This window comes from Physella acuta, unplaced genomic scaffold, assembly GCF_028476545.2.
Source record: "Physella acuta isolate Inbredline_101_S28 unplaced genomic scaffold, ASM2847654v3 ptg001621l, whole genome shotgun sequence".
Lineage (NCBI taxonomy): Eukaryota > Metazoa > Mollusca > Gastropoda > Physidae > Physella > Physella acuta.
In genome coordinates, this window is record NW_026733135.1 from 1,970 (window position 1) to 29,607 (window position 27,638).

At 36.3% G+C, this 27,638-nt stretch overlaps 1 protein-coding gene across 4 annotated transcripts in view; it reads left to right on the forward strand.

Moving 5' to 3' along the window:
* The first annotated feature begins 9,180 nt into the window (after positions 1-9,180).
* Positions 9,181-27,638, forward strand: part of LOC131929371 (DNA topoisomerase 2-alpha) — a 57,538-nt gene continuing 39,080 nt past the window's right edge. For 2 of the 4 annotated variants that reach the window (XM_059285517.1, XM_059285518.1), the window contains exons 1-13: positions 9,187-9,287; positions 9,606-9,722; positions 15,731-15,979; positions 16,725-16,818; positions 18,263-18,326; positions 18,422-18,567; positions 19,503-19,600; positions 21,133-21,345; positions 22,415-22,588; positions 22,681-22,782; positions 23,018-23,155; positions 24,433-24,729; positions 25,260-25,496. In XM_059285517.1, coding sequence (XP_059141500.1) covers positions 9,636-9,722; positions 15,731-15,979; positions 16,725-16,818; positions 18,263-18,326; positions 18,422-18,567; positions 19,503-19,600; positions 21,133-21,345; positions 22,415-22,588; positions 22,681-22,782; positions 23,018-23,155; positions 24,433-24,729; positions 25,260-25,496 — 1,899 coding nt within the window. In that variant the 5' untranslated portion in view covers positions 9,187-9,287; positions 9,606-9,635. Of the gene's footprint in view, positions 9,288-9,605; positions 9,723-9,795; positions 9,894-15,730; positions 15,980-16,724; positions 16,819-18,262; positions 18,327-18,421; positions 18,568-19,502; positions 19,601-21,132; positions 21,346-22,414; positions 22,589-22,680; positions 22,783-23,017; positions 23,156-24,432; positions 24,730-25,259; positions 25,497-27,638 lie in introns of those variants that run through there. The other 2 variants (XM_059285520.1, XM_059285519.1) reach the window with 2 other exon arrangements.

Sequence of the window (27,638 nt, forward strand, 5' to 3'; positions counted from 1 at the left end):
CTAAAGAACATGTGGCCTGAACTTAAACTAGTTCACGGAAAACCAAGGCATAGCCAAAGCCAAGGTTCAGTCGAACGTGCCAACCAAGATGTTCAAAACATGATGATGACATGGATGCAAACAAATGAATCAGCTCATTGGGCTGAGAGTCTCAAATTTCATTTTTGAAAATTCGTTCTTTTCATCAAGGAATCCAACAATCGCCATACGAAGCCTTGTTCAGATGCAAAGCAAAAGTGGGATTTAGCACTTCAAATCTACCATGAAAGGCTCTCGATAAAATAGTTACTGAGGAAGATCTTGAGAACATTGAACAAGAAATGGAGGTTGCCATAAATGCAACGACATCCTCAGCTAACAAATCTGCTGCCGTGTCGGAACGTCCAGACCAGTTGCGTGACAATAATGTGGCCAACAGATTCTGTATAGTTTGTGAAAAACATTGTAGTGCAGCTCATTCTTGTGGATCCTGTGGCAACGATGTTCATGCTATTTGTGGAATACCCAAGGAAGCAGACGAAGGGTACGGAGGGAACATTACCTGCAGATTGTGTCAATAATTCATAATTTGTGAATTCGACAGTACCAACGCTGACACTGAAAATATTTCTTTAAAACACTATAAGTAGCTCGTTAAGGACCATAACCCCCCCCCCCCTTCCTTCCAACCCCTCCTCCTCCCCCCCCCTACGTTTAAAATCGTTGGCTCTGCTTGTAAACATTTAGAGTGAACACAGCTCACTAAAACCATGTAGAGGTGGGGAGGTAGGGAGAGCGTTTGCAGCTTGTTTTCTAACGGCTCGAAGAAGAGAATTATATATATAGATATAAATTTCATTTCGTTCGGGGTGGGGGGGGCGGTAAAAAAATTTCCGAAGAGATGCCTGGAAGAAACTCTGTAGGTAAGTAGGGAGGTAGGCAGGTAGGTAGGTAGGTAGGTAGGTAGGCAGGTAGGTAGGTAGGCAGGTAGGCAGGCAGGTAGGCAGGCAGGCAGGTAGGCAAGTAGGTAGGTGGGTGGGTGGGTGGGTGGGTGGGTGGGTGGGTAGGTAGGTAGGTTGGTTGGTTGGTTGGTTGGTTTGTTGGTTGGTTGGTTGGTAGGGAGGTAGGTTGGTAGGTAGATAGGTGCGTCATTATGAAATAATATTAAATACATCATTATTATGATGTGTTTTATCGGGGTATTTTGGTGCGAATGAATGTTGGTGCGAGAGATATGACGAATGCATGTTTGATGACGCGGATGAAAGAGAGTGAAGTTTTGCCATAGGAACGGGTTGTTATGGTACGCAAGCTAGGTAGTTCGGACTAGGGAGAATGTGAGAGATACTTCGTATAATGTCGATATCAAGGATAGTTTTATGTTTATTTATAGGAGAATAGTAGTTGAATAAATATTGACCAAGAAAATAATAGGCATTGTGTAAAGCGATTATCGCCTGTATCGTGGTGATGGGAATGCACATGGCAGTGGTATGCTTTAAATGGTAGTAGATCACGTGATCAAACACGACACTCTCACAGCAGCCCTAACAGTCATGTATAAATGTGTCATCTAGTCCATATAGGTCTTTGTGCTAAATTTCTCTTTTGCACATTTTTCGTTGTTTTTTCTGATTGCGCATTTTTCTGTTTGCGCTTTTTTCTGTTTGCGCTTTTTTTCTGTGTGCGCTTTTTCCTGTTTTCGCTTTTTTTCTTTATGCGCTTTTTTCTGTGTGCGCTTTTTTCTGTTTGCGCTTTTTTTCCGTTTGCGCTTTTTCCGTTGCGCTTTTTTCCGTTGCGCTTCTTTCTGGTCACCACGTAAAATACCTTTGATTTGATAACACTTTTATATAAAAAACAACCTAACAAATTAACTGTAAGCCTGTAGTAACCAAACACAGTAGCGTCACAGGGCAAGGGCCTCACAATTTAGGCGTGATACCATGACGAAAACTCGTAAAATTCACTGTCAAAACTATGTTTTATTCAGTAAAAAAATAAGATTTTTAGGAGAGGGGGTAAAACTCCACCGGAAATGCAAAATTGTTGGACGGGTGAGGGTAACACTCACTAAACGCACCGGGCGATATCGAACCTTGTGAAGCCACTAACAAAATACAAATTACAAAAAGTTGCTCATGATTTATTTATATTTGTTTTTTTTTCTTTCTTGTAAGTTTTGAAAGTGATTAATATGTTCCTTGAAGTCCATTTTAGTTGCTTCTGTATGTTCGATACTTAAGATGGCTAAGTTACTGACCCAAACGGCATATCTACAACTTGTTTCATGACATCATAAAAATAAAGGACACCCCTTATTTTCTTTAGTCATCGATTATAGAAGCCTTCCGTATCCCTAGTGAGGTGGATTGGAGTTGTTCTATTATAACACACTGTCGAGAAGCCATGCTGTTTGTATATAAAACGTTTATTGGCCTTTCAACTACATGATGGAACGAGAGAGAGCGGAAGTGACGAGAGACAAAGATATATATACATGTAAGGGACATCACTCAAGATAACAGTATAAATATAATACTAATACAAGAAGAGTGAGTTCCCTTGACTTCACAAGTCTCACTATATTACATCCCTTTACCCTTAGTAAACACAACACATCTCTCAATAGAACAATTTACAGTATCCTAAAATCACCAATTATATTGTAACATGAACACTATGGTAGATTACATCCTTACAAACAATGCACAATATGTTACAACATAATTAAAATACAAAACAATGATGTCAAAGTCCTTTTGACCTTTAAAATCATAGGTCTAACTTATTTGGGACTTTGATTGGCCTGCTTGACCTTCTCAGTGGCTTTTGATTTGGTGGCTCAAGATTCTGACCATATGGATTCTCTATCTCAGGAGGTCTAGGATCAAAATAATTAATTCCAGAATTTACATTTTCTGACTCCAGACTACTTGGTTCACTCATATCAACAGAACTTGGTTGTGGAACAAACTGAGTTGGTGTGAACTGTTCAGATTTGGTGGGATTGACAGATTCACACTTATTATCTGCACAAGTTATTTTTAACTGGTCTGCATGTCTACGGACAATAAGTCCATCATTTGTTTTTACTTTATAAGACACAGGTCCTGTACATTGAACAATTTGACCTGGTATCCATTTTTCCCTTCTCCCATAATTTCTTAGATACACATTCTCATTAACTCCAAATTCTCTTTCAATGCATGTTTTGTCATGATTTAATGGAACTATTTTTGAATTGGCATCTGGAAGTATTATGCTGTTATTCAGATTCTTGACTGACATAGATTTCTTTGATTGATCAATTTTCTCAGGTAATCTGATAGTGCTTTCCTGGTAACCCAAAAATACTGTTTAAAAGTAATATCCTGGACCATATCACTTTGCAACTGTGATCCAGTATTTGAAGTGGGTGTATTAAATGGCAAAAATCTTTTTTCTTTTGATGTTACCCTTTTAGTTTCTGTAAGTGCTAATGATGTTAGCAAAGTTGTTTGATGATCACATTCCTTCTTATTTAAAGCATTTGAAATTGCCATATCACCATAATCATTTATTAAGTTACAAATACTTTGTTTAGGCAACTCTGACTGATAATGGACTGCATCTTCTCCATCTTGTATATTATCTTCACAAAGGTTTTTATTTCTTATTTTATATGGCCTTAAGTCATCATTCACAGACTCTTCAGGCCAACCATTCTTACAGTGCTCATATACTTTTATTAAGCACTCATCTTTTTGTGTTTCTCTTTTAATATCATTCACATTTATATTGGAGTTATCCATGATAGTGAAGAGAACAAATACATCTTCTGGTACATAGCTAAGGCTTTGGTTTTTTTAAAGGTAATCTACTAAGACTATCTGCACTATTCTCAGATCCAGGTTTGTATTTCAATTCATAATTGTATGCAGTTAGTGTGATAGCCCATCTTTGAATTCTTGGTGAGGCATGTAGGGTTTTGTTTTCTCCAAATAAACCTAGCAATGGTTTATGATCTGTAAAGATGGTGAACTTCCTACCAAACAGAAACTTATGAAATTTCTTAACACCAAAAATGATGCCTAAGCCTTCCCTATCTAACTGAGAATAATTTTTCTCAGCCTGGTTCAAAGATCTACTGGCAAAAGCAATGGATCTGTCACCCTTTTCATCCATGTGGGACAAGACTGCTCCTACACCATCTGGTGAAGCATCACATGTTAATATAAGTCTTTTCCCTGGGTCATAGTGAGTTAGTAAGGTGTCAGAAGACAAAGCTTCTTTTGCTGTATTAAAAGCAGCTTCTTGTTGTTTACCCCAGTGCCAAGTTGCATTTTTCTGTAGCAGCTTGTACAGTGGTGATAGTTTACCAGACAGATTCCCTATGAACTTTGCATAGTAATTTATCAAGCCCAAAAAAGCTCTTAGTTGTTGGGTATTTTCAGGTTTGGGTGCTTCTTTAATGGCTTTTGTTTTCTCAGGTTGAGGTCTGATACCTTGCTTGCTTAATATATAACCAAGAAAACTAATTTCTGTCAGCATGAATTGACATTTATCTTTGTTTATCTTTAAACCTTTTTCACCAACTATTTTCAAGACTTTATCTAGTGTTTTAAGATGTTCAGTGTCATTCTTACCAGTTATGTACACATTGTCAAAGTACACACAACATTTGGAATGTCCTTAAAAATACTGTCCATGACAGCTTGGAAAATTCCAGGGCTAGATGATATGCCAAAACATAGTCTTTCATATTGGTAGAGTCCTTTATGTGTGTTTATTGTCGTATAGACTTTTGAATCTGGATGCAGTTCTAGTTGAGTGTAAGCATGACTAAAGTCTAATTCAGTGAATTTGTCTCCTCCTGCCAAATTCAAAGAAATTTCCTCAATGTTAGGAATAGGGTACCTATTTAGCTCTATTTACTTATTCAGTGTAGCTTTATAGTCTCCACAAATTCTTACAGAACCATCCTTCTTTAACACTGGCACAATGGGCGTTGCCCAATCGGAATAGTCTACCTTCTTTATGATGCCATTAGATTCCAATCTACTTAGCTCATTTTCAATTTTATTCCTCATTGCATAAGGTGGAACTCTAGCTTTGCAGTATCTTGGATTTGTGTCTTTAATGCTTATCTTCACTGTTCTATCATTTAGTAATCCAGGATTACCAAAAACACATTTATTTTCAGATATAACTTTATCTATTGAAGTAAGACTAGATTCTCTTGCATTGTTCAATGAACATATACTCTCCCAATTTAGCTTAAGATCAACTAACCAGTTCCTACCTAGTAATGGTGGTCCATTTCCTTCAACCACAAGAAGAGGAAGTTTAACACTTTGACCATTATAACTTACATGAACCATACACTCTCCTATTACCGGAACATTGTCACCAGTGTATGTTGTTAGACACTTGTGACATGGTTGTAGAGGCACTGATCCTCCTGTGACAGCGTCAAAGTCCTTCTTTGTGATGACTGTTAGAGATGCTCTAGTGTCAAGTTGGAAGCTGATGCTCTAACCGTTGATATAAACTAGTACATTGATGGGAGCATGACTTATTGATTTCACAGAGAACAGGTTGAAATCCGGTTGCGAATCAGTTTGAGCATTTTCACAGGTAGAGTGGTTCATTGGTTGGGTTAGGTAGTCTTGGTGAGAGTTAACATAGTGCTGCCTTTGGTTGCGGTACTGTCTTGACTGGCTAGATTTAGCAACAGACGAAGACTTTGCAAAGCAGGCCTTGGCAATGTGACCTTGCTTACTGCACTTATAACAAGTTGCAGACTTGAACTTGCACCGATGAGATGCATGGGGACTTTTGCATCGATGACATTTTTGATAATTATTACTAGATTTAGATCTAGGCTTTAAACGTGCAGGCTGTTTAGCATAAGTTGGAATGCTCTGATGGGGTTGGTGTTTGTTGACTAACCTGCTGTTTACTGCATGGATCTCTGAAGGCGTTAGAGATTTTGCTGCATCGGATGACTGCTGGAATAAAGTTGCAAGTTGTATTGCTTTTTCCAATGTTAGATCTGACTCGAGCAGCAACTTTCTTTGAACATCAGGGCTGTTTACACCTGTCACAAACTTTTCACATAGTCTGCCAGACAGCGTGTCTCCGAATTCACAGAATCTACTTAAATGACGTAAAGCAGCAACATATTCTGATATTGACTCGTTTGGTTGACGAGTCCTACTGTCAAATCTAGCTCTAGACAGGAACTTTAATGGTGCGGGCGCATGGTGGTCTGTTAGCAATTTGCTCAGCTCGTTAAAGCTCTTGGTAGTTAGACTAGCTGGTGCGCATAAGTCCTTTAGCAGCCTAAATTGTTGAGGCCCTATGACTGTTAACAAAACAGCTCTCTTTTTGGCTTCTATCGTCACGTCGTTTGCTTCAAGGTAAAAGCTTAACCTATCTAGATAATCATGAATGATTTCATCATTCGAATCAAATTCTTTTATTTGGCCATACAGCGCCATTATTCTAGAAATACTTAGCCAATATGCTCTAGCAAACCTCTTTTTGAGTAAGTAGGTGCTCTTTCTAGTGGATCATTTATCCTCGTCGCCAATTGAGGTGGATTGGAGTTGTTCTATTATAACACACTGACGAGAAGCCATGCTGTTTGTATATAAAACGTTTATTGGCCTTTCAACTACATGATGGAACGAGAGAGAGCGGAAGTGACGAGAGACAAAGATATATATACATGTAAGGGACATCACTCAAGATAACAGTATAAATATAATACTAATACAAGAAGAGTGAGTTCCCTTGACTTCACAAGTCTCACTATATTACACCTAGGGCATGGCGCTCATTAAAATAAGTGTATGCGCCGTAGTGCTCACGGGGGGAGCCCATGGCGCCGGCTGATTCACCTGTGCAGCTTGACCGTTGCAGGATACCTAATTAACTGACCCCAGGTGCTAAGAAAGCCGCTGGGAAACTCTCGGTGGCAAACTGAACCGCATTACTGTCACTGAGCCGCTGTCCGAACGAAATAAAAAATATTTAATGGCAGAAAAACTTTGCAGGAGTCAGAGTTTCTTTCTGGCTTCTCTTAGAGTGGGGTGAAGTGGATTGTTATCTAGACAGATAATACAACAGACGAGGAAGCCATTTTTATTGTACCTTGTTTATTCTGCATCGGAAACGGAAACATAACATGCAAGGGACATTACTCAACATTTTTTTATCAATGCATAAAGGACAATGAGACAAACAAAAATATTTAAGTAGCGGCATATTGATTAGAGATAAATTCAGTAGCGTAGCGAGGGGGTGGGGGACATATGTCCCCGGGCGCCGACCTTAGGCGGCGCCAAAATGGGTTGGAAAAATAAATTGAAAGGTTGAGGGGGGTGCATATCGAAATCTTGGGGGGGGGGTGCAAATCGAAAGTTTGAGGGGGGGGGGGTGCAAATCGAAATCTTGAGGGGGGGGGGTGTTCAAATCGAAAAGTCTGTCCCCGGGCGCCGGGAAGGGCCGCTACGCCTCTGGATAAATTAGATCAACAAACAAACAAATTGTGATTAAGGTTAAAAATAACAGACAAAACATTGACAAATTTTCAACTTAGACACAGTCCACGGCTGTTAACCTAAAATCATGGATGGGTGGAATTTCAGTGAGGACAGTAAGTTGAGATGGCAGGGGGGGTGCAGGTTTGTGGCGGTGGGGTAGAGAGTTTTTAGCGATGCGTATAAATTTGCCGGATGCTAATCTCACAAAAGAGTCAAATGATTAAGTTTATTTATAAGCTAATTCTTTCAACGGCTTGCCCGACAATGCAACAATGCCTGTAATGTTATTAATATAGATGGGCCCTGTGCAACCCCTCCCCAGTAAGAAAGGTCTGTGGGCCTTTTTTTGGAACTTTTGATTACTTCTACAGTAGAAAAGAAACTGGATTTCCGTTTTCTTTATAAAATTATTTTTATAAAACAAATATTAAAATTCCAATGTAAAAGTTTTTAAAAATTTAAAGAGGGAAAAGGGCCCCTATGCCTTGCTTACGCTAGCTTTACGGTAGCTACGTCACTGCTACCACGCCTGATTCAATTTAGTGAGCGACTATAACGTCACATCTTATCCATTGTCTATCACACTGTTTAGACCGAACGTAGTCGCTGAATACAAGGGAAAGACCAGGGCGCCAAATCGTATCCTACCGGGGGCCGCCCGTGCGAAATTAAGTCACCCCCAGAAAACGCAGGTGTATTCATCCAGCCCCTTTAAGTTTTATGGCACTTGGATAAACGGTGTCGAACCGCATCCGACTTTCATTTTTTAAAATATATCTTATATAAAGAATAATTGCATCCTCCAGGGGCGCCGTCCTTGCGAAATTAAAAATGATTTTTTACAGAAACCTCACCTTGAGTGTTTTAGTCAACTCCCCAAACTTTGATGGCGATCGGATGAACGATGTCAAACGCAACTGACTTTTATTTTTATATACCCTATAAAGAAAAAAAATTGCACCTGTCTGGGGCGAGGCCCTTGCGAAATTACAAAGGATGTTTTTACAGAACCCTTCTCTGGAGTGTTCTAATCAACTCACCAAAGTTTGATGTCGATCGGATGAACAGTGTGAAACCGCATTCGACTTTTATTTTTTATATACCGTATATAGAGAAATTTGAAAAAAAATTTCCCGCAGAAACCTCCCCAGGAATATCCTCAACAACTTCAAAAAGTTTCACGGCGATACAATGAGAGGTGTAGTAATGCAGAAAAAACACACATTGCTTTATTTGTAGAGTAGACTAATAATATTCCGCACTATTATACACAGCTTGTTTGGCGTTCATTTGGTGTGCAATTCTTTTTTCTACGAGATTTTAAATAGTTTAAGTAATTAAAAATGGATTAAAAAATCATGTCTTAGTATATCCCGAGGTGTCATCCCCCGTAGTGTTATATAAGAATATTCGAGATAGTTTATGGGAGATTACTCCCCGTTTATTTTAGTTTACTTAGTTCCTCTAAGCCTAACAAAAACGGTTTATTTTTTAATTTTTTTTTTTATTCGGGCATTGCGCAACTTTAGTTTTTAGGCCTAGTGGCTAGGCCTAGGCCAAATGAAAGTTTAAAAAAATGCAAATACAATAAGTTTTGATTGGCTAAGTAGGTTTTCTCCTTAACCAATAGTAACATTCCCTTGTATGTTGAGACTAGGTTTTGGCCTTAGGCTAACAATGGCGCCGTTCTTGTAGACCCTCATTTTGAGAGCAAACCCTAGGCCTAACCTGAACTTTTGATTAGCTTGTAGATTCTAGATCTAATTTCTAAAAACTTAGGTATATAAACTCTAGTTTTCGGCGAAATAATGCGGTGTTTGAATAGTGATTCAATTTCAAATTATTAAATTCTATTTGAGACAAATACGAATCTAGATCTAATCTAGATTCTAGAATCTAGATCTTAAAGTCTTAAAGTAAGGCTTAGGCGCCTAAAGGAAAAAAAATAAATAAAGTTAACAAAGCTAGATCTAATCTAGAATCTAGATCTAGATTCTTGTCCTAAAATACTGGCCGCTAGCCTAATGAGATCGGCCAGTGCCGATTCATCTTTTTACATTTCTCTTTCTTCTATCATTCATTCATTTTTGACACTAGGCCCTATTGGACGATAACGATTGGATTTTGATGATAAATTCCTTTGTTGGTAAATTATTTATCACTTTAAGATACCCCAGTCGAAAAATGGCAAGCGGAAACGAATTAAAATGGAAGGTAAATCATTTCTATCGTTAGGCTAGCCTAGATACTAGTCTAGATGATCTAAATCTAGATCTAAATTTTGACAGTTTTTAACAATTATTTAGCGCATTGTCACGTGACTTCTATAAAAAAAACTCTGCACGCGCCTTTTTTGAAGTCAATTGACCTAGATTTAGATCTGAGGTAGGCTAATAAAAATAAATAGTTATAGTAAATAGACTCTAGTTTAAAGTAGTTACTAGATTCTAGATCTAGACTCTAAATACTAGTAAATAGTATAGGCTAGATTCTAGATATTCTAGATCTATCTAGATCTAAACTAGATCTAGAATCTAGGTTTAATTAATAGAAAACTGAACTGTATGTTAAATGTTTAGATTCTAGTTCTAGAAATCTAGATCTAGTCTAGATTAGTAGATATCTAGACTCTAGATCTAGTCACTAACATAATCATAAACTAAAATTCTAGATCTATTAAATTAATAGATCTAGATCTATTGAATAGATTCTATTCTATATTGTTACTGTAGATCTAGAATCTAGATCTAGATATTAAAAAATCTAATTGGTAATCTAGAGTCTTGTCTAGACTCTAGTCTAGAACTAGATTTAGATCTAAAAATCTAGATCTCTAGATCTAGTCTAGACTGTCTAGATCTAGATCTAATCAATTCTAATCTAGAAGTAGAATCTAGTCTAGCTAGATCTAGAATCTAGATTCTATCTAGATCTACTACCGTGATCTAGATTTAGTAGATCTAGAACCAGACTAAATCTAGATCTATATAAATATCTAGATCTAGAATCAGAAGGCCTAAGTAAAAGTATTATTTAAATAAAGTCTAGACCGTCTAGAATCTAGAATGATTATGACATTAATATTATTTATTATTTAATCATTAGGTAGGCCCTATCAATATATATAGAGCAAATTACATTGTCCGAACACTACGTGGGACCGAACACTTCGTCGGTTTTTGGCTCATAGAAACTTTAATTAGCATGTCTCATGCGAAACCACGGCGCCTGCACGTAAACTGTTCATTTATGAACACTTCCGTGTCAAGTACTTCCGTTTCCTCTCTCAAGAATTATTTTTAGAAAATTTTTAACGTTGCATGGTACGCACATTTCTATTTTTACACCAGCCGGATGAAGTGACCTAGGGTTGGATTTACGGGCAAAACTTGAACCAATCAACGCTTAGCTAAAAGGTTACACTATAAATAGCTTCTATATATGTATGGAACATCGTAAATGTCAAGGTTAATGGGTTATTTTGTGCTTGAACAATAAAAAAGGGGTGTTCGCTAACTTTTTTGACCTTACATGGGACCGGACAGCAACACAAAAATATTATTAAATAAGAATTTAGAGCATAAAAGGGGCTGGTTATTGAAGGGAAAGGGTCAAAATAAGGTCAAGAAGGCAGTGGAATGCGAAAGAGGAGGGGGAATCATGTGACCTGGCTGGCTTAGCAGCGTACTGCGCGAGCCGCAATGGCTGAATGGGATGAACTTTGGGAGTGTGGGAAAAAGGTTTTATACTATTAAAATTACCTCACAAACAATCAATAACACAATATAAATGCATATAATATATGTTTTTATTCATTAAATTGACTTTAAATTATTCTAAATGAACAAAAAGTGCTTTGTCCGATGACGGGTAAAGGTGTCTGAACACATTTGAAATTGTATTACATGTGTCCGAACACATGTTAAGACCCCCCAGTCACTATAACAAGAATAGCTAAAGTTCTATGCGTATGAATACAAAATGACACACACATTATTAAAGTAGAATGATTGCGGATAGATATGATACTTTTTTTTCCTTCCTATGTTAAGCGGTTACTGAATGAGACCGCATGGAAGTTTTAAGTTGCGTTTTTTCGTGGTGTGTGTCCGGACAGTGTAATTTGCTCTAATTCTCTTCTGGGAGCCGTTAGAAAACAAGCTGCAAGCGCCTCCTTGCAGTCCCCTCTCTCTATCACTATCACTATCACTATCCCTACCACCCCCACATTGTCTGGTGAGCTGTGGTCACGCTGTTTACATTTTACAATCATAGTGATGGGTTTGGTGACGGCTATTAGGGGCAGATAATTTAGTTTGAAACGATTTTAAACTTAGAGGAGGTAACTAAGAGGAGGCTCCTTTCACGTGGGGGGGGGGGGGGTAGTGTTTTTAAGCAAATATTTTCAGTGGCAGCATTGGTACTGTCGAATTCACAAATTATAAATTACTGAAAAGTAGAAAAAAAAACAACTAAATAGCGGCGTATGATACGCAGCGGGTCGGCTCGTAATAATTAATTAGATCTAGATCTAGTTCTAGATTAGCAAGATGACTATTCGCTAATGTATAGTTTTAGTTTTATGCACCTAAAATCGCCCGCGACTTGTAATGTGAAAAAACGGAGAGTCCTTAACTTTTAAACGTTATTTCACATTTTGAGGAGGATTTATGTTTTTTAAATTAAAAAATGTTTCCTTGTTTCATTTATGTACCTGTTTTTAAACAATTGAATACAAAATTTTCAGTAATAAACAAAGACTAGCGATGTTTCCAACAGATGCAACCATGCTCATTTAATAAACTTGTAAAATTCAGGGGAAGCCACTCTAACTTACAGATGGCCACTTTTTATATAGCAAATCCTGCTCGCAAACACTGCTGTTTACAGTTAATTTCTTGCCTATAGGCATATTGATATATTTAGCCATTGATTTAGGTTCATTAGTTATTTATCTATAGGGCCTAATATTTGACACAAATATATCGCACAATATACTTCTATTAAAGCCTTGACAATGGGGTAACTTTTTCGTACATTACTAGCCGCAGGCGATTTTGCGTACCTAAAACGATATGGCTGCGGCTATTCGTACTTAACTACAAATAGCCCTATGAAGGCTATTCGTACTTTGACCAATCTACGTGCAGCATTGTTTTTTAATTCTTGAATTCCCTTTTTCATCTTTTACAAGCTGTATAGATCTATAACTAATTATTTTTTAGATCTCCCTAACCCTAATGCTAAACCCTAATCCTTAAGAAATTTTTTTTTAAAAAAGCAAAAAAATAATAAAAAAAACACTGAGCCAGCGGGAATCAAACCCACGCCTCGGAAAACTAATAAGTCAATGCGCAACCACTTCGACCACCGGTACAGTTACGACAAGTTACAAAATTTGAATCTCATACACAAGCTGCAGGACAATGAATTTAAAAATAAATTTGATTGGTCGGCTAAAAATAGCGAAGTACGAATAGCCCTCTGAAGGCTATTTGTAGTGAAGTACCAATAGACACTCTCAACAATATATTGTCGACTATTCTTAGGCCTTCTAGAATACAAGACTAGATCTAGTGGCTAGAGTGAATAGAGATCTAGAATCTATACTATATATCTAATCTAGATCTAGGTAAAACCTTAGTTTAGCGTAGTAAATTCCAACGTAGCTAGTAATGTGCGATGGAGGTAACTAGTGAATATTTCTTTCATTTGGCCATATTTATGACATATTTTACATAATATAACAGATAATTGAATAACAAATCACAATCCAAGACCAAACCAGTCAAAAATATCCTGGAATAAACTTTAAACTACCCCGTTCGAGACAACACTGAGTAAATACAAGCAGCGGCCATTTTTCAAAAACAACAATAGAGTAGTTTCCCTCGAAAAATTGTCTATTCGCATGTCTGTTGGGTTGCGTTGATTTTGTGGTTTAATATGGTTGTTTTGTATTGTTTTAATATATGCCTGTATAGTAATTTTTCTTTTTTTTTCTATATAGTTGACATGAATGACTAATAGAACTTTTCAGACTTAATAGTGTGCATACAAGACCACAACAATTGTTGGGAGGGCGAACTTTTAAACACTTTTTTTTTGTTGCAAAAAACCAAATTATTAGATCGCCCATAAATGACGTCGCTCTTAAGATAGTAATGACAGCGTGCATTATTACAGAACAAACATGAGCATATTGTTTCAGATAGAAATTGTGAATGTGATTTTGAGATGGGTCAGGTTTTTTTTTCTGAAAACGGGATGGTTGTGGGAGAAAGACCGGCTGTAGAAGTATGACGCGTCATTCATTGGTGATCCATTTTCTCAGTGGGGACGATATTACTATTTAGAAAGGTCAAGAAATGTAAAAAGCATGCAGAGTCACATTTCTTGAACCCCACCTTTTCATTCCCCCACTTAAGCACAATGTCACAGAGTTAATGCTCTCGCATGACGTCATGTACCGGTACTGCCGACCGTTTGGCTAATTTTATAGAAAAAAAAACAAGCACTGCCGTTTTGACACTTTTGTGGCGTTTCATTTGATTACTTATGTTGGTGTTCAATTAAACAGCCTCTCACACATCTATCCCTCGTCCATTTAAACATACATGGTTATTTCTGCAAGCTTGCTGTCTTGATACTTTCGGCACTTTAAAAATGTATTAAGCTCCCACTGTATAGAACTAGACTACATTTTCTAACCGAGGCGCTCCTGGCCGTCAGTCGTATCGAAAAGTGAAAAAATGCACAATGCATTCAAAATGAAAAATAGAAAATTTACTATCTCGAACAGGATTGATAAAAATTAATTTCAGGGTATTTAAATTGATTTAACCATTATTATTCAATTATCTATAATATTTTATCAAAATATACGAAAATATACTATTTAATGACATTTATTAATTCACTCTCCCACATTACTAGTTTTGGCCGAATTTACAACGCTAAACTATGGTTTTACCAAGATCTATCTTGATTAGATCTGGTTACTACACACTACATTATTATTTCATCTAGATCTAATAGGCCCTACTAGTGGACATACCTTTGCCCAATTCTTTTCCTGATTGAAGGCAGAAGAAGATATAGAGTTCTAAAATATAGTCTAAAATTATATTCTCTTTATGAACTCACACTGACCCGTCTATAGAGACTGGTTTTTTTCTCCCGCTGACAAGAAAACTAGAGCGGGCGGTCATAGGATGTTAAGATTTTGTAATATAGAGATCTATATAGGGCCTATATATAAAAAATCAAAACTAGAGATTAAAAAAAAAAGAATAACACAACTTTCGTGATATATCAGCTTCTTTAGTTTATAGCTTTAAAAAAACAATTAAAAAACCATGAAACACATTTTTTTTACCAAACTGTGTCTCGTTGTTTACCTGTGATTCCGCTGGTATGTCTCGCAGTTTACCGCCACGCCATTTCGCGTCTTGCAATTTCTCAACACCCTACTAAAATAGCTACTTTGTTAGCGGACGCTCCTTTTTTCTTGTTGAAGTAGTGTAAAATTTAACCTTGACATTTTCTGTGAGTTATAGAATCTATATTTCTAGATCTATGTTTAAACCTAACCTTTTAGCAAGATGCTCATAGGCTCATTTTACCACAAATCCAAAACTATAGTCAATCTACACATTTTAAGATTAGGCTTCAGAGTACTCTGACATTTTTTGACAATAGTAAATACTAGTATATATTGGTTGCCCATCTTTTCAAATAGTATTTGTTTGACAGGGTGTTAATCATATTGTTGTTGCTAAAATATCTAATTATAGATCTAGATCAGGGGTCTCCAAACTTTTCAGTCCGAGGGCCGCATTAACTATAAAATTTCAGTTCGGGGGCCAGTTTCTTCCAGGCATGTCTTTGATTTTTCTGGGCAAAGTTCTTCAGCCATCAACAACAAACGTTTTTTCCGTGGACAAAATGATCTCCGCGGGCCGGATGAGAGGACCTCGCGGGCCGCATCCGGCCCGCGGGCCGTAGTTTGGAGACCCCTGATCTAGATGATCTAAGGGTCATTGTAATGTGTTTTGAGTGTTAGCTTGTTCAATTTATTCATCATTTTTTAAAATTTATTAGATTTATTAGGCCTGTTTATGCTCTATTGTTTATTTTTAGATTAATTATCAGAATATATCTATACTAAATATAGGCCTACATTAGCTTACATTTTACATGCTTTGATTCTTTAAATTTAGACACTTTTTGACAACATGCAAGCTAAAACAGATGCAGCACTGACTAAAAAGTCAAATGCTTCCAAAGCCAGTGGAATAAATGCAAAGGCTGTTAGCGCTGAGGTAGATTATATGGAGGTTGATGAAACTTTACCACCAAAAAATGATAAACGCCTCTCTGTGGAAAGAATTTACCAGAAAAAAACTCAGTTGGAGCATATTCTTCTCAGACCTGACACCTACATTGGTTCTGTTGAAACTGTTACACAGGTATGTGCTGAAACTAAGCTTTGTAGTGTAGCCAGTGTAGGGTGGCCCCGAAGATTTGTAACTCTATTTTTTGTTCAAACTACATTTATTTACCTTTAATTAATTTGTCACCTATCAATTTTAATTATCGAAATTAATTGGTAGCCTAGAAAATGATTTTTTGAAGAAAAAAACCCGTTTGTTTTTACATGGTTATGATGTTATGACTGTTTTAAGGAGTGTTTTTATGATGCTGTTGACTGTCCAGCAGAAATGTCTTCTGCTAGATTTTGTCCCACTCAGTTACACAGCAGGCAAAATGGACGGACTTAAGTTTGCTGTTGCCTGGATTAAGTTATGCTTCTAATGAATTTTTCTTTTACCCTGATTAAATTTATGAAATTAGTTGAGTAAGACGTAATATATAATTTTCTATTTGTCATGAGTTTTAGTGTTGTCAAAATAGTTCTGCTCGCTATTTTCAACTATGAGGCCAAAAAAATATACGAATTGCTAGGTTTACATTAAACACAATCGTCTATGGTTAAAACTATAACAGTCTCACTCGTTGATTAACTGTGCAAAAATAACGATTATAAGTATGTGTTGTTGAAATGACCATGAAACATTGTTATAAGATTGAAACAGTGTATCTTTTTCAGCCTATCTGTAGTGAAGTGAAAGTAGTTCTTTTCCTTATTTTTAGTGCTCTTCATAACTGTAAGAATATTCTTAACTTATTTTATTAATGTTTTGAATGGACTAGTCAATGTGGGTGATGGATGTGGAGGCTAACAAGATGGTGCAAAAAGATATAACATTTGTTCCTGGACTTTACAAGATATTTGATGAAATTTTAGGTGGGTATGGATTTCCTATGCCTTTCTTTTTTCTGATGAATTTGTCACTCCTTGTCCTTCTATACCAGTACGAAGACTAGGACAAACAGGATGATGTCCATGTGACAGATGAGAACTCACAGCACAAAGAGAGAATAGGAACTCATTTTTCTCTTTAACACTAGCTACTACTTTTAATATTTAGACCAAATAATGCTGTTTGTTTTTGTTGCTTGTTTCTATTTCTAGTTGAATAACAGCTAGAACAGCACAGCCTACTTGAGATTACCCATTTACAGTAAATGACATGCTAGAACAGCACAGCTTACTTGAGATTACCCATTTACAGTAAATGACATGCTAGCACACTTACTTGAGATTACCTGCTTACAGTAAATGACATGCTAGCACAGCTTACTTGAGATTACCCATTTACAGTAAATGACATGCTAGAACAGCACAGCTTACTTGAGATTACCCATTTACAGTAAATGACATGCTAGAACAGCACAGCTTACTTGAGATTACCCATTTACAGTAAATGACATGCTAGAACAGCCTACTTGAGATTACCCATTTACAGTAAATGACATGCTAGAACAGCCTACTTGAGATTACCCATTTACAGTAAATGACATGCTAGAACAGCCTACTTGAGATTACCCATTTACAGTAAATGACATGCTAGAACAGCCTACTTGAGATTACCCATTTACAGTAAATGACATGCTAGAACAGCCTACTTGAGATTACCCATTTACAGTAAATGACATGCTAGAACAGCCTACTTGAGATTACCCATTTACAGTAAATGACATGCTAGAACAGCCTACTTGAGATTACCCATTTACAGTAAATGACATGCTAGAACAGCCTACTTGAGATTACCCATTTACAGTAAATGACATGCTAGAACAGCCTACTTGAGATTACCCATTTACAGTAAATGACATGCTAGAACAGCCTACTTGAGATTACCCATTTACAGTAAATGACATGCTAGAACAGCCTACTTGAGATTACCCATTTACAGTAAATGACATGCTAGAACAGCCTACTTGAGATTACCCATTTACAGTAAATGACATGCTAGAACAGCCTACTTGAGATTACCCATTTACAGTAAATGACATGCTAGAACAGCCTACTTGAGATTACCCATTTACAGTAAATGACATGCTAGAACAGCCTACTTGAGATTACCCATTTACAGTAAATGACATGCTAGAACAGCCTACTTGAGATTACCCATTTACAGTAAATGACATGCTAGCACAGCTTACTTGAGATTACCCATTTACAGTAAATGACATGCTAGAACAGCCTACTTGAGATTACCCATTTACAGTAAATGACATGCTAGCACAGCTTACTTGAGATTACCTGCTTACAGTAAATGACATGCTAGAACAGCACAGCTTACTTGAGATTACCTGCTTACAGTAACTATGACATTTTTTTTCAGTGAATGCTGCAGACAACAAACAGAGAGATCCCAAGATGGACTGTATTAAAATTGAGATTGACCCGTATGTTATATTTTTTTTTATTGAAGTGTATTTTGACATTTTTATTTCCATATAGTAGGTAGTATCTGGCCCACTAATTATTGTCACTTCTTCAGAGATTGTAACAAAATAAAAATCTGGAACAATGGGAAAGGTATTCCTGTGGTTGAGCACAAAACAGAGAAGATGTTTGTACCCACATTGATCTTTGGTCATCTTCTTACCTCCAGTAACTATGATGACAATGAGAAAAAAGTTACTGGTACGTTCTTTTGTTAAATTATGATGTGACCTTTAGGCTACATGTTTCTGTCAAATTGTTCAAAATATATTATCATCTGTGACATTTTATGATAAACAATCTTTTTTTTTTTTTCATGTTTAATATTAGATATTTTTTCTACAATATTCCCTAGAAGATTGGAAAGCATTTTAGCCTGTCCACTTCATATTTTTTCAGTTACTTCCCAATGAGCATTTCACATAAGTTATCCAGGATCTATAACATAGATTGTCAAAAAAAATAACTTTGGGTCATTAAGAAATAAGTATAACAGGTTTTTGAGGGCTAATTCTCTTTAAAACAAGTGTTGACATTTATGTAAATATTTCCTTAAAATTTTTATTTTACCTTTAAAACTGGAAAAAACCTTTGTAAGTAGACTATATTTAACAGGGCTGCCTATTTGTACTTTAGTAATTTTATGATTTGGACACATTAACAATATTATATTACGATAATACCCTTTTACCCTTCCGTAACAATAAAAATCATGACCAGCAAAAATTAGCACTTTTTCTTAAAGCAAACTTGGTGTACAATTTTACATTCAGGTCGTTAAAATTAGTTATATTATCTGGTACTTGTTATTTACATGCCCCCCCCCCCCCCGATTAGTGTGAAGTTAATCTACCTTAGTTTTGCCTTGTGAATTGAATCTGATCTGCAAAGTATTGTGGAAGAACAAGAAATAGTCATAGGTTACTGTCATAAAAAAAGCAGTTAATTATCAAATTATTATAAAGCAAGAAAGAATATTACTCAATTTAAATAGTCAACCAAATGACAGGTTTAAAAACTCATTGGTGTGAAGCAAAATGATCTGATAATTCTCTAAAGTATTCTGAAATGTGGTGTCACTCTTGCTACAGAACTGAGAGTGTCTGCTGTTTGATGAATGCACTGTGTGTTTGCAGGTGGTAGAAATGGTTATGGTGCCAAGTTGTGTAACATTTTCAGCAAGAAGTTTATTGTTGAGACTTCTTCCAATGAGTATAAAAAAGCTTTTAAGCAGGTGAGCCATTCAATCTTTTAAAATCCATATTAGTTTATATCCTAGAGCATTATGTATGAAGTCTAAGGCTGATCTGTTGCAGATGTGGTTGCACAAAATGGTTTTTTCTTGAAAAATACAAAAAAATTTTTTATTAATAATGCACAGCCTTTTTTTTTTCAGCAAATACCATTATTTCTTGTGTTAATGGAAAATACTAAATGCTGACAATCTCAAATGTGCTATAGGTTAATAGAAAATATTAAATGCTGACAATCTCAAATGTGCTATAGGTCTACAACAAACAAAAGTATCAGCGTGACTGTTCCTGAAATGATTTTTTAGTAAAGCAACTTGTTGCTTAATAAAATAACACTATTCAGATATTAATATTTGTTCTATAGTCTATAACATCACACATCTCTAGGAGGAGATGTTTGACATTTGTAAGAATTGCTCTATTTCTTGATGTCATCACATCATGAGAAAGAGGTGTAAAAATAAGAGAAGATAGGGTTTGAGAAATGTAGTTTTTAATAACTTAATACCCTGTATAAATACAATGCCTTATGTAAAAGTGATGTTTTTTATCAACTTCTTGTCTTAGGAAAATATTTGCTGTTTAAAATTGCTAAAAGTTAAATAACTAAATAAATATGTTAAAAGACACAGACGTACAGCATTGTACATTTCTACCACTTTATAACGCAGGCCTGCTAAAAAAAACTTCCCTAGCATATTTTCTATTCTTTTCTGTATCATCTAGTCTAAAATATTACAACCACCAGCTAAGCTCACTAAAACTAATATTATTACATTATGGGGTCAAGATGGGTTTTAAATTTAAACTGATTTTGATTATGTGCACAATCTTTAAATAGTTTTGTTTAAAGGTTGTTTTAAAAAAAACCCACTAACAGTAATTGTCAATTTTATTTTTAAAAATTTCAAGGTGCATTAAATTTCAGGATTAAAAGATTTTAAAAATTTGGTTTCAAGGATGGTAAAAAAACTTTCTTTTATTTTATGTGTTCATCGGGTTTGGGTAATGAGAATTTAAAAAAAAAAGGATGACCCGCTGCGTAAGCATACGTCGCTGGTTAGTTGTTTTATTTTCTACTTTTCAGTAATTCATAATTCACTACCAATTTTGCTTTAAAACACTTTCAGTAGCTGGTAAAGACATTTATCCTCACCATCCCTCCCCACTCCCACCTGTCCTGTGAACTCCGTGAAAGCAGCCGTCCATGATGACAGTTTACAGACGTCAATAAATAGTTATGGCAGATATTGTTGATACCTCCGCTTTTTAAATCTAAATTATCTGCCCCTACCGTTAATAGCCGACCCGACTCTATAATTGTAAACATTCGGGGTGAACCACAGCTCACCTGCAGGTGGGGATTAGGGTGGTGGCTAGGCTGCGTGGTGTCCTCTATGGTCCCCATGAAGAGAATTATATATAGATTGATAACAGTGGGGAATTTTTGTAAAAGATAAATGCAGCTGCTTTTTCCTACTGTAGGCAACATGTCTTTTTGCTTATGTTTCAGACCTGGTCCGACAATATGTCCAAGACTAAAGATCCTACATTGACTGATGCTAAGGAGACTGATTTTACATCTGTTACATTTTTCCCTGACCTTGAGAAATTTAAAATGGAGAAGCTTGACTCTGATGTGGTGGCCTTGTTCACACGAAGAGCTTATGATATTGCTGCAAGCACAAAAGGTGTCAAGGTTTTCCTCAATGGGAAGCGGCTACCGGTGAGAAGTAATCCAGCTGTGCTGGGGAAATGTTTGTTTGTTTGTAATACAGAAGCTTGTACAAGTCTAAATGAGAGTCTAAGTTACACATTTCTAAAATTTCATTTTGTTCTCTAGCACTCTTCAGGTATTTCCAAATTTTTCATTAGAATCTAATTCTTACTCGGAAATTTTCAGCTATTATTTTTCAGTTACATGTTTTCAACATATCGAGATGTAACCTTCCACTTTTTCCCGAAAATCTGCTTTTTTCATATGGGAGAAAAGTTTCTACTGTGGGGAAAAAAGGACATTTTCTGCAAAAATTATATTTTTCCAGCTAACCAACTTAAAAAAAACATCCAAAATTTTTTCAGCAGACCCATTTTTTCCGTTCTGCTGCCCATATTCGATTGGTTGCATCTTCACAGCACTATGCCCAACCGCCTTTACATACCCTAATTTGAGTTAGGTACCCATCAGAGCTGAGTGGACTCAGGGACGGTCTACTGACTTGAACCCATATTTGAACTCGAGACCGACAAGTTAGCAGTCCAGCATACATGTTACTTTTCTGTGTATATGGAACTGCTTTTTCCTTTAAAAAAAAACAACTGAAAGTGAAAGCTTTTCACCCACCTAGACTATTTGTTTCTCACTCTATTTTTTAATTTAAAAAGAAAAGGTAAATTGTTGTGAAAGACTATGCACTGAAGAATACTGATGTAGGCTTACATTTATTATACTTGTGTGAAAAACTTTGATTCCTTCACTGCACACACATCCTTCCCCCACCGTAGAAAATAAAAAAGTTCATCAGTTTTTAAAAATTGGTTAGTGACAGCTTCTCCATCTACTATATCAGGAAAATTTGAAAAAAAAAGCACTAGTCTAGTAGGAAATTTTACTTTTTTTTATTTTTCTGGTCACATTTCTTTTATATTAGGTTTTTAATTTTAGGGTAAAGATATGTTTACATGTAAAAACTTTTTTGGCTCCATAAAATTTAGGAATGTGTAACATTAGCAGGAATAGAGGCTTAAGACAGCACTGTGTTACAATTGACTTACAGAATAAGTTGTCTGTTTAGGTGAAAGGATTCAAGGACTATATAGATTTGTACATCAAGGACAAGACTGATGATGCAGGTGCTCCATTAAAGCTGGTCCATGAAGTGGCTAATGACAGGTGGGAAGTTGCTGTTGCCATGAGTGATAGGGGATTCCAACAAGTGAGCTTTGTCAACAGTATTGCCACCACCAAGGTAAGCTTCACAAGTAGGACGGGCTCTGTAACTGACCTTTGTAACGTTTCCATTGATCACGCTCTTTAACTTGCCCCAATACTTCTTTCTAGGGAGGTCGTCATGTTGAATATATTGCTGATCAATGCGTTACCAAGTTAATTGAGGTTGTGAGGAGAAAAAATAAAGGAGGAATCAACATCAAACCATTTCAGGTTTTTGAAGACAGTTTGATCGTAGCACTTTGAAACTTAGTTGAACACATAAATTGACAGCACTTTGAAACTTAGTTGAACACATATATTGACAGCACTTTGAAACTTAGTTGAACACATAAATTGACAGCACTTTGAAACTTAGTTGAACACATAAATTGACAGCACTTTGAAACTTAGTTGAACACATATATTGACAGTTTTTCCTAACCTCAGCCGTGTTGATGTTGTTTAGGTGAAGAACCACCTTTGGGTTTTCGTCAGCTGCCTTATAGAAAACCCAACTTTTGACTCACAGACCAAAGAAAACATGACCAAACAGGCCAAAGGATTTGGTTCTAAATGTCAGTTGTCTGAGAAGTTCATACAGCAGGTGACCAGATCTTTTATGATTTTTTCATTCTCTTTTCTCCATTCTCTTTTCTCCATCCTCTTTTCTCCATTCTCTTTTCTCCATCCTCTTTTCTCCATCCTCTTTTCTCCATCCTCTTTTCTCCATCCTCTTTTCTCCATCCTCTTTTCTCCATCCTCTTTTCTCCATTCATGCCCAATACATAGTACCAGACATGCCTACCCCTGCAACCTAAAGTAGGAACAGGCATACCTAAAAAGAGGAATTTGAAGCCAAGAAGAGGAACATATATATAAAATAAAAAGTCTAATAACATTATATACAGTATCATACATACAAGCATAGGTATAGTATTTAGTAAAACTCTAGCTATATATAACTAGTCTCTAGGCTACATCTAGAAATCTAAATACTGCTTAATGTCAGCTTACATTTTCATGCCCCAAAATTCCCCAAAGTTAAGTGTTTTGAACGGACACATATTTTGAAAATTCATAAAAAATTAGTTTGAAGATATGCACTTAAAATTTTTAGCTGATTACCCCAAAATATGGAAGAAGATTATGAATTGATTGTTTATTGTGCTTAAAATGTAATATTTTATGAATGGTGGAAAACCTACGAAGGGGTTAATTTTCCAAGATGGCCGCCGTTGTCATAGTTACCAAGATTTTTCCACCAATTTTTTAAAGTGGAAATGCATATGCGGATGTATCTTAATAAAACTATAAAGAAATAACTGTTTTCTAACGAGTATTAAAAAAGTTTTTTTTTACCGGAGCCTTCCCCCTTAACTAATGGCACCTTTATTTATAAACCCTTTCTAGTGCTATGCAACCGACGGTGCCTTAGTTTTTGTTTGTGGTTGTCTCATTCACCCAAAGTATTTTATCTGTAGGCTGGAGCATGTTGTTTGATGCCAATAGAGAATGTTAAGTTCATGTTATAAGCACTTTGTTATTCTATCCAAATTGCATTACAACTTACCAAAACATCTTGAGGATCTAGATTTGATCCCTGTACTGTCCATGTGTTGATGCCAATAGAGAATGTTAAGTTCATGTTATAAGCACTTTGTTATTCTATCCAAATTGCATTACAACTTACCAAAACATCTTGAGGATCTAGATTTGATCCCTGTACTGTCCATGTGTTGATGCCAATAGAGAATGTTAAGTTCATGTTATTAGCACTTTGTTATTCTATCCAAGTCACATTACAACTTACCAAAACATCTTGAGGATCTAGATTTGATCCCTGTACTGTCCATGTGTTGAAACTGATGCTATATCCCACAGGTGAGCAAGTGTGGTATTGTGGAAAGTATTTTGTCATGGATGAAGTTCAAGGCCCAGGCTCAACTCAACCAGAAGTGTCACTCCTCTAAGCATAGTAAACTGAAGGGTATCCCCAAGTTGGATGATGCCAATGATGCTGGAACAAAGAACTCTCATTCTTGTACACTGATTCTAACAGAGGGAGACTCAGCCAAATCATTGGCTGTGGCAGGTCTTGGTGTCATTGGAAGAGACAGATATGGTGTCTTTCCTCTGAGGGGTAAACTGCTCAATGTGCGAGAGGCCACCCACAAACAGGTGATTAGTTGATTTAGTCACATCAGACAACACAGCTGATTTAGTCACATCAGACAACACTTAGCTGATTTAGTCACATCAGACAACACTTAGCTGATTTAGTCACATCAGACAACACAGTTGATTTAGTCACATCAGACAACACTAGTTGATTTAGTCACATCAGACAACACTTAGCTGATTTAGTCACATCAGACAACACAGTTGATTTAGTCACATCAGACAACACAGTTGATTTAGTCACATCAGACAACACAGTTGATTTAGTCACATCAGACAACACAGTTGATTTAGTCACATCAGACAACACTTAGCTGATTTAGTTACATCCGACAGCACAGTTGATTTAGTTACATCAGACAACACTAGTTGATTTAGTCACATCAGACAATACTTAGCTGATTTAGTCACATCAGACAACACTTGGCTGATTTAGTCACATGACTAGATAACCACAAGTAACTGATCCACTACACATCCCTAGACAGCAAACTTTTCTGAGTGACTAACATTTTTTTTCTCTTTGGCAGATCATGGACAATGCTGAAATTAACAATATCATCAAAATTCTAGGTCTGCACTTTAAAGAAAACTATGATGATCCTAGTAAACTAAACCAACTGCGCTATGGCAAACTTATGATCATGACTGATCAGGACCAGGATGGCTCCCACATCAAAGGTCTTCTCATTAACTTTATTCACCACTTCTGGCCCAGCCTGCTCAGACACAATTTTGTTGAGGAATTTATTACACCTATAGTCAAGGTAGGTCTAGAAGTGTTTTTTATCCTTAAGGTAGGTGTAACAGATAGTACTTTAAGGTATTGGATCTTTTGAATGAACATGGAGTGACATTAGAAAGTGGTCAAACAAAGCGACCATTGAAAAACAAATCGGTTTTTCATGATTTCGCTCACTGACTGTAGCTATAGAATATACTGTATCTGTTAACGGTAAAAGGAAAAAATGTAGTAATATTGGTAGCGTATTAGTATTAATTGTGATAATCAGTAAAATGCGTGAATTCAAGTGGTAGGAGGGTCTGAACCGCTTCTCTACCGGGAATATAGTAAATGTATTTTAAAGTATGTATTCAACTGTCACGTGAACTAAGTCATGGACCAGGGTCAAGTAATAATAAAGTTTCAGCAGCTAATGCAGTGATAGTAATAAGTAAACTTAATAGTGGCGAGCTGAAGGTCTGATGACTACGCTACAATTCAATGTGCGCAGTTTACAGCCTTAAAGTAATAACAACCTGGTCTGATGACCTCTTGACTCTGGCAAGGGTTTACGGCCGGTGTATCAAATAAAATATCAGGTCCGATGACTACGGGTTAACTCAATGCCCGCAGTTTACGGCCTGTAGTAAAATAATAACAATAAGTTACTTAAAAACACAAAGTTACTGCAATAGTACAATTTTATTTATTATACTTTTAAAACTTAAAAATATGAATTACACATATACTTATGGGTTAGAAACAATGTAGTTATTATAAAATGAGCTAAAATAGATAATACAAAACCATACACGTAGGAGTAGGGCCGACGGCCCAAATGCTGCGTGCGACACCACCAGCTGAGCTCAGTGCTGGAAGAGTGCGAGAATTTCTTTGTTGCATCCCCTTATATGCATTAAAATTGGCGGTGTGTCACGTGGACAATCTAGCAAACTAGAGAGGAGCCTGTGAGGGGGACGAAAGATAGGAATGTACGTAGTTGTAGAGAGGGGGGGGGGGGGGAGAGTAATAGAGCAGGTAGAGGGTGGTGTAAGAATAACGTGGAGCTAGGCCTAAACGGTTTTACCGTCACAGTATCTATATATATATATAAAAAGCATTGTATGTTCGTCTTTCTGTTTGTCTTTTATGCATTACTACCTCTTTCATCCAATTGCAATGAAAGTTTGGGATGTTGTTGAGAATACTCCTGGAGAGGTTTCCGCAAAAAAAAGTAAAATTTGCCAGGGTGGCGCTCCTGCAGTGCGCGATACGATTATTCTCCATATACTGTCTATAACAATAAAAGTTGATTGCTGTTTGACACTGTTCATCCAATCGCCATGAATCTTTGGGGAGGTGATGAGAACACTTCAGGGGAAGTTTCCGCAAAAATCTTTTAAATTTCTGGAGAGTGAGATTTTTCTCTATATACAATGTATAAAAAAATAAAAGTTGAATTGTAATATATAATTATATGCTGTGAACACCTGGACATGCCTTACAGGTAATCCAATGCGTATCGCCACATATAAGACAAGCAACCACAAACGGGTTACAAAATAATACTGAATGAAAAAGGCTCGTTAAAACTAAAAGAATTTAACCATTAATGTCCCGTAACGCCCGCTGCCGCCCGACACCGTTAATGTCCCGTAACGCCCGCTGCCGCCCGCTTACAATACGCAAAGAAAAATTAAATTTGTTTCATTAAAATTTGGCCTACAAATCCTAATTTTTAACTAAACAGGAAGTCGGATAGTTTCAGCATCCTTTTCCGGTCTTCTAATTTCTAATTTATCTTTTGAAAGATAAAAAATAATAGTTTCTTTCCATCTCGAAATTTTAGACTCATCTGTCCAATTTTTAGTTGATTTAATATTAAAAATAAAATAAAATAATGCCTCTAAACGTATCTAGGCATGTATTTTATGAATTATATATCTTAAAGATAATCAAATTGATATTTAACTGTTAAATTCGATGCATAGTTGTTTAGACAAAAATAAATAAAGTTGACTACCGAAAATGACCTGTTTTGAATTTTCTCCGACATTTTTTATTTTTATTCTGTACTTGTACCGAATATAATATATTCTATTTAATACTGTTGGAAAGCCAGGTTTATTCCCAACATTAAGCAGTAGTTTTTATCTTAATTTTCAATTTCATTTAGACAAAAACA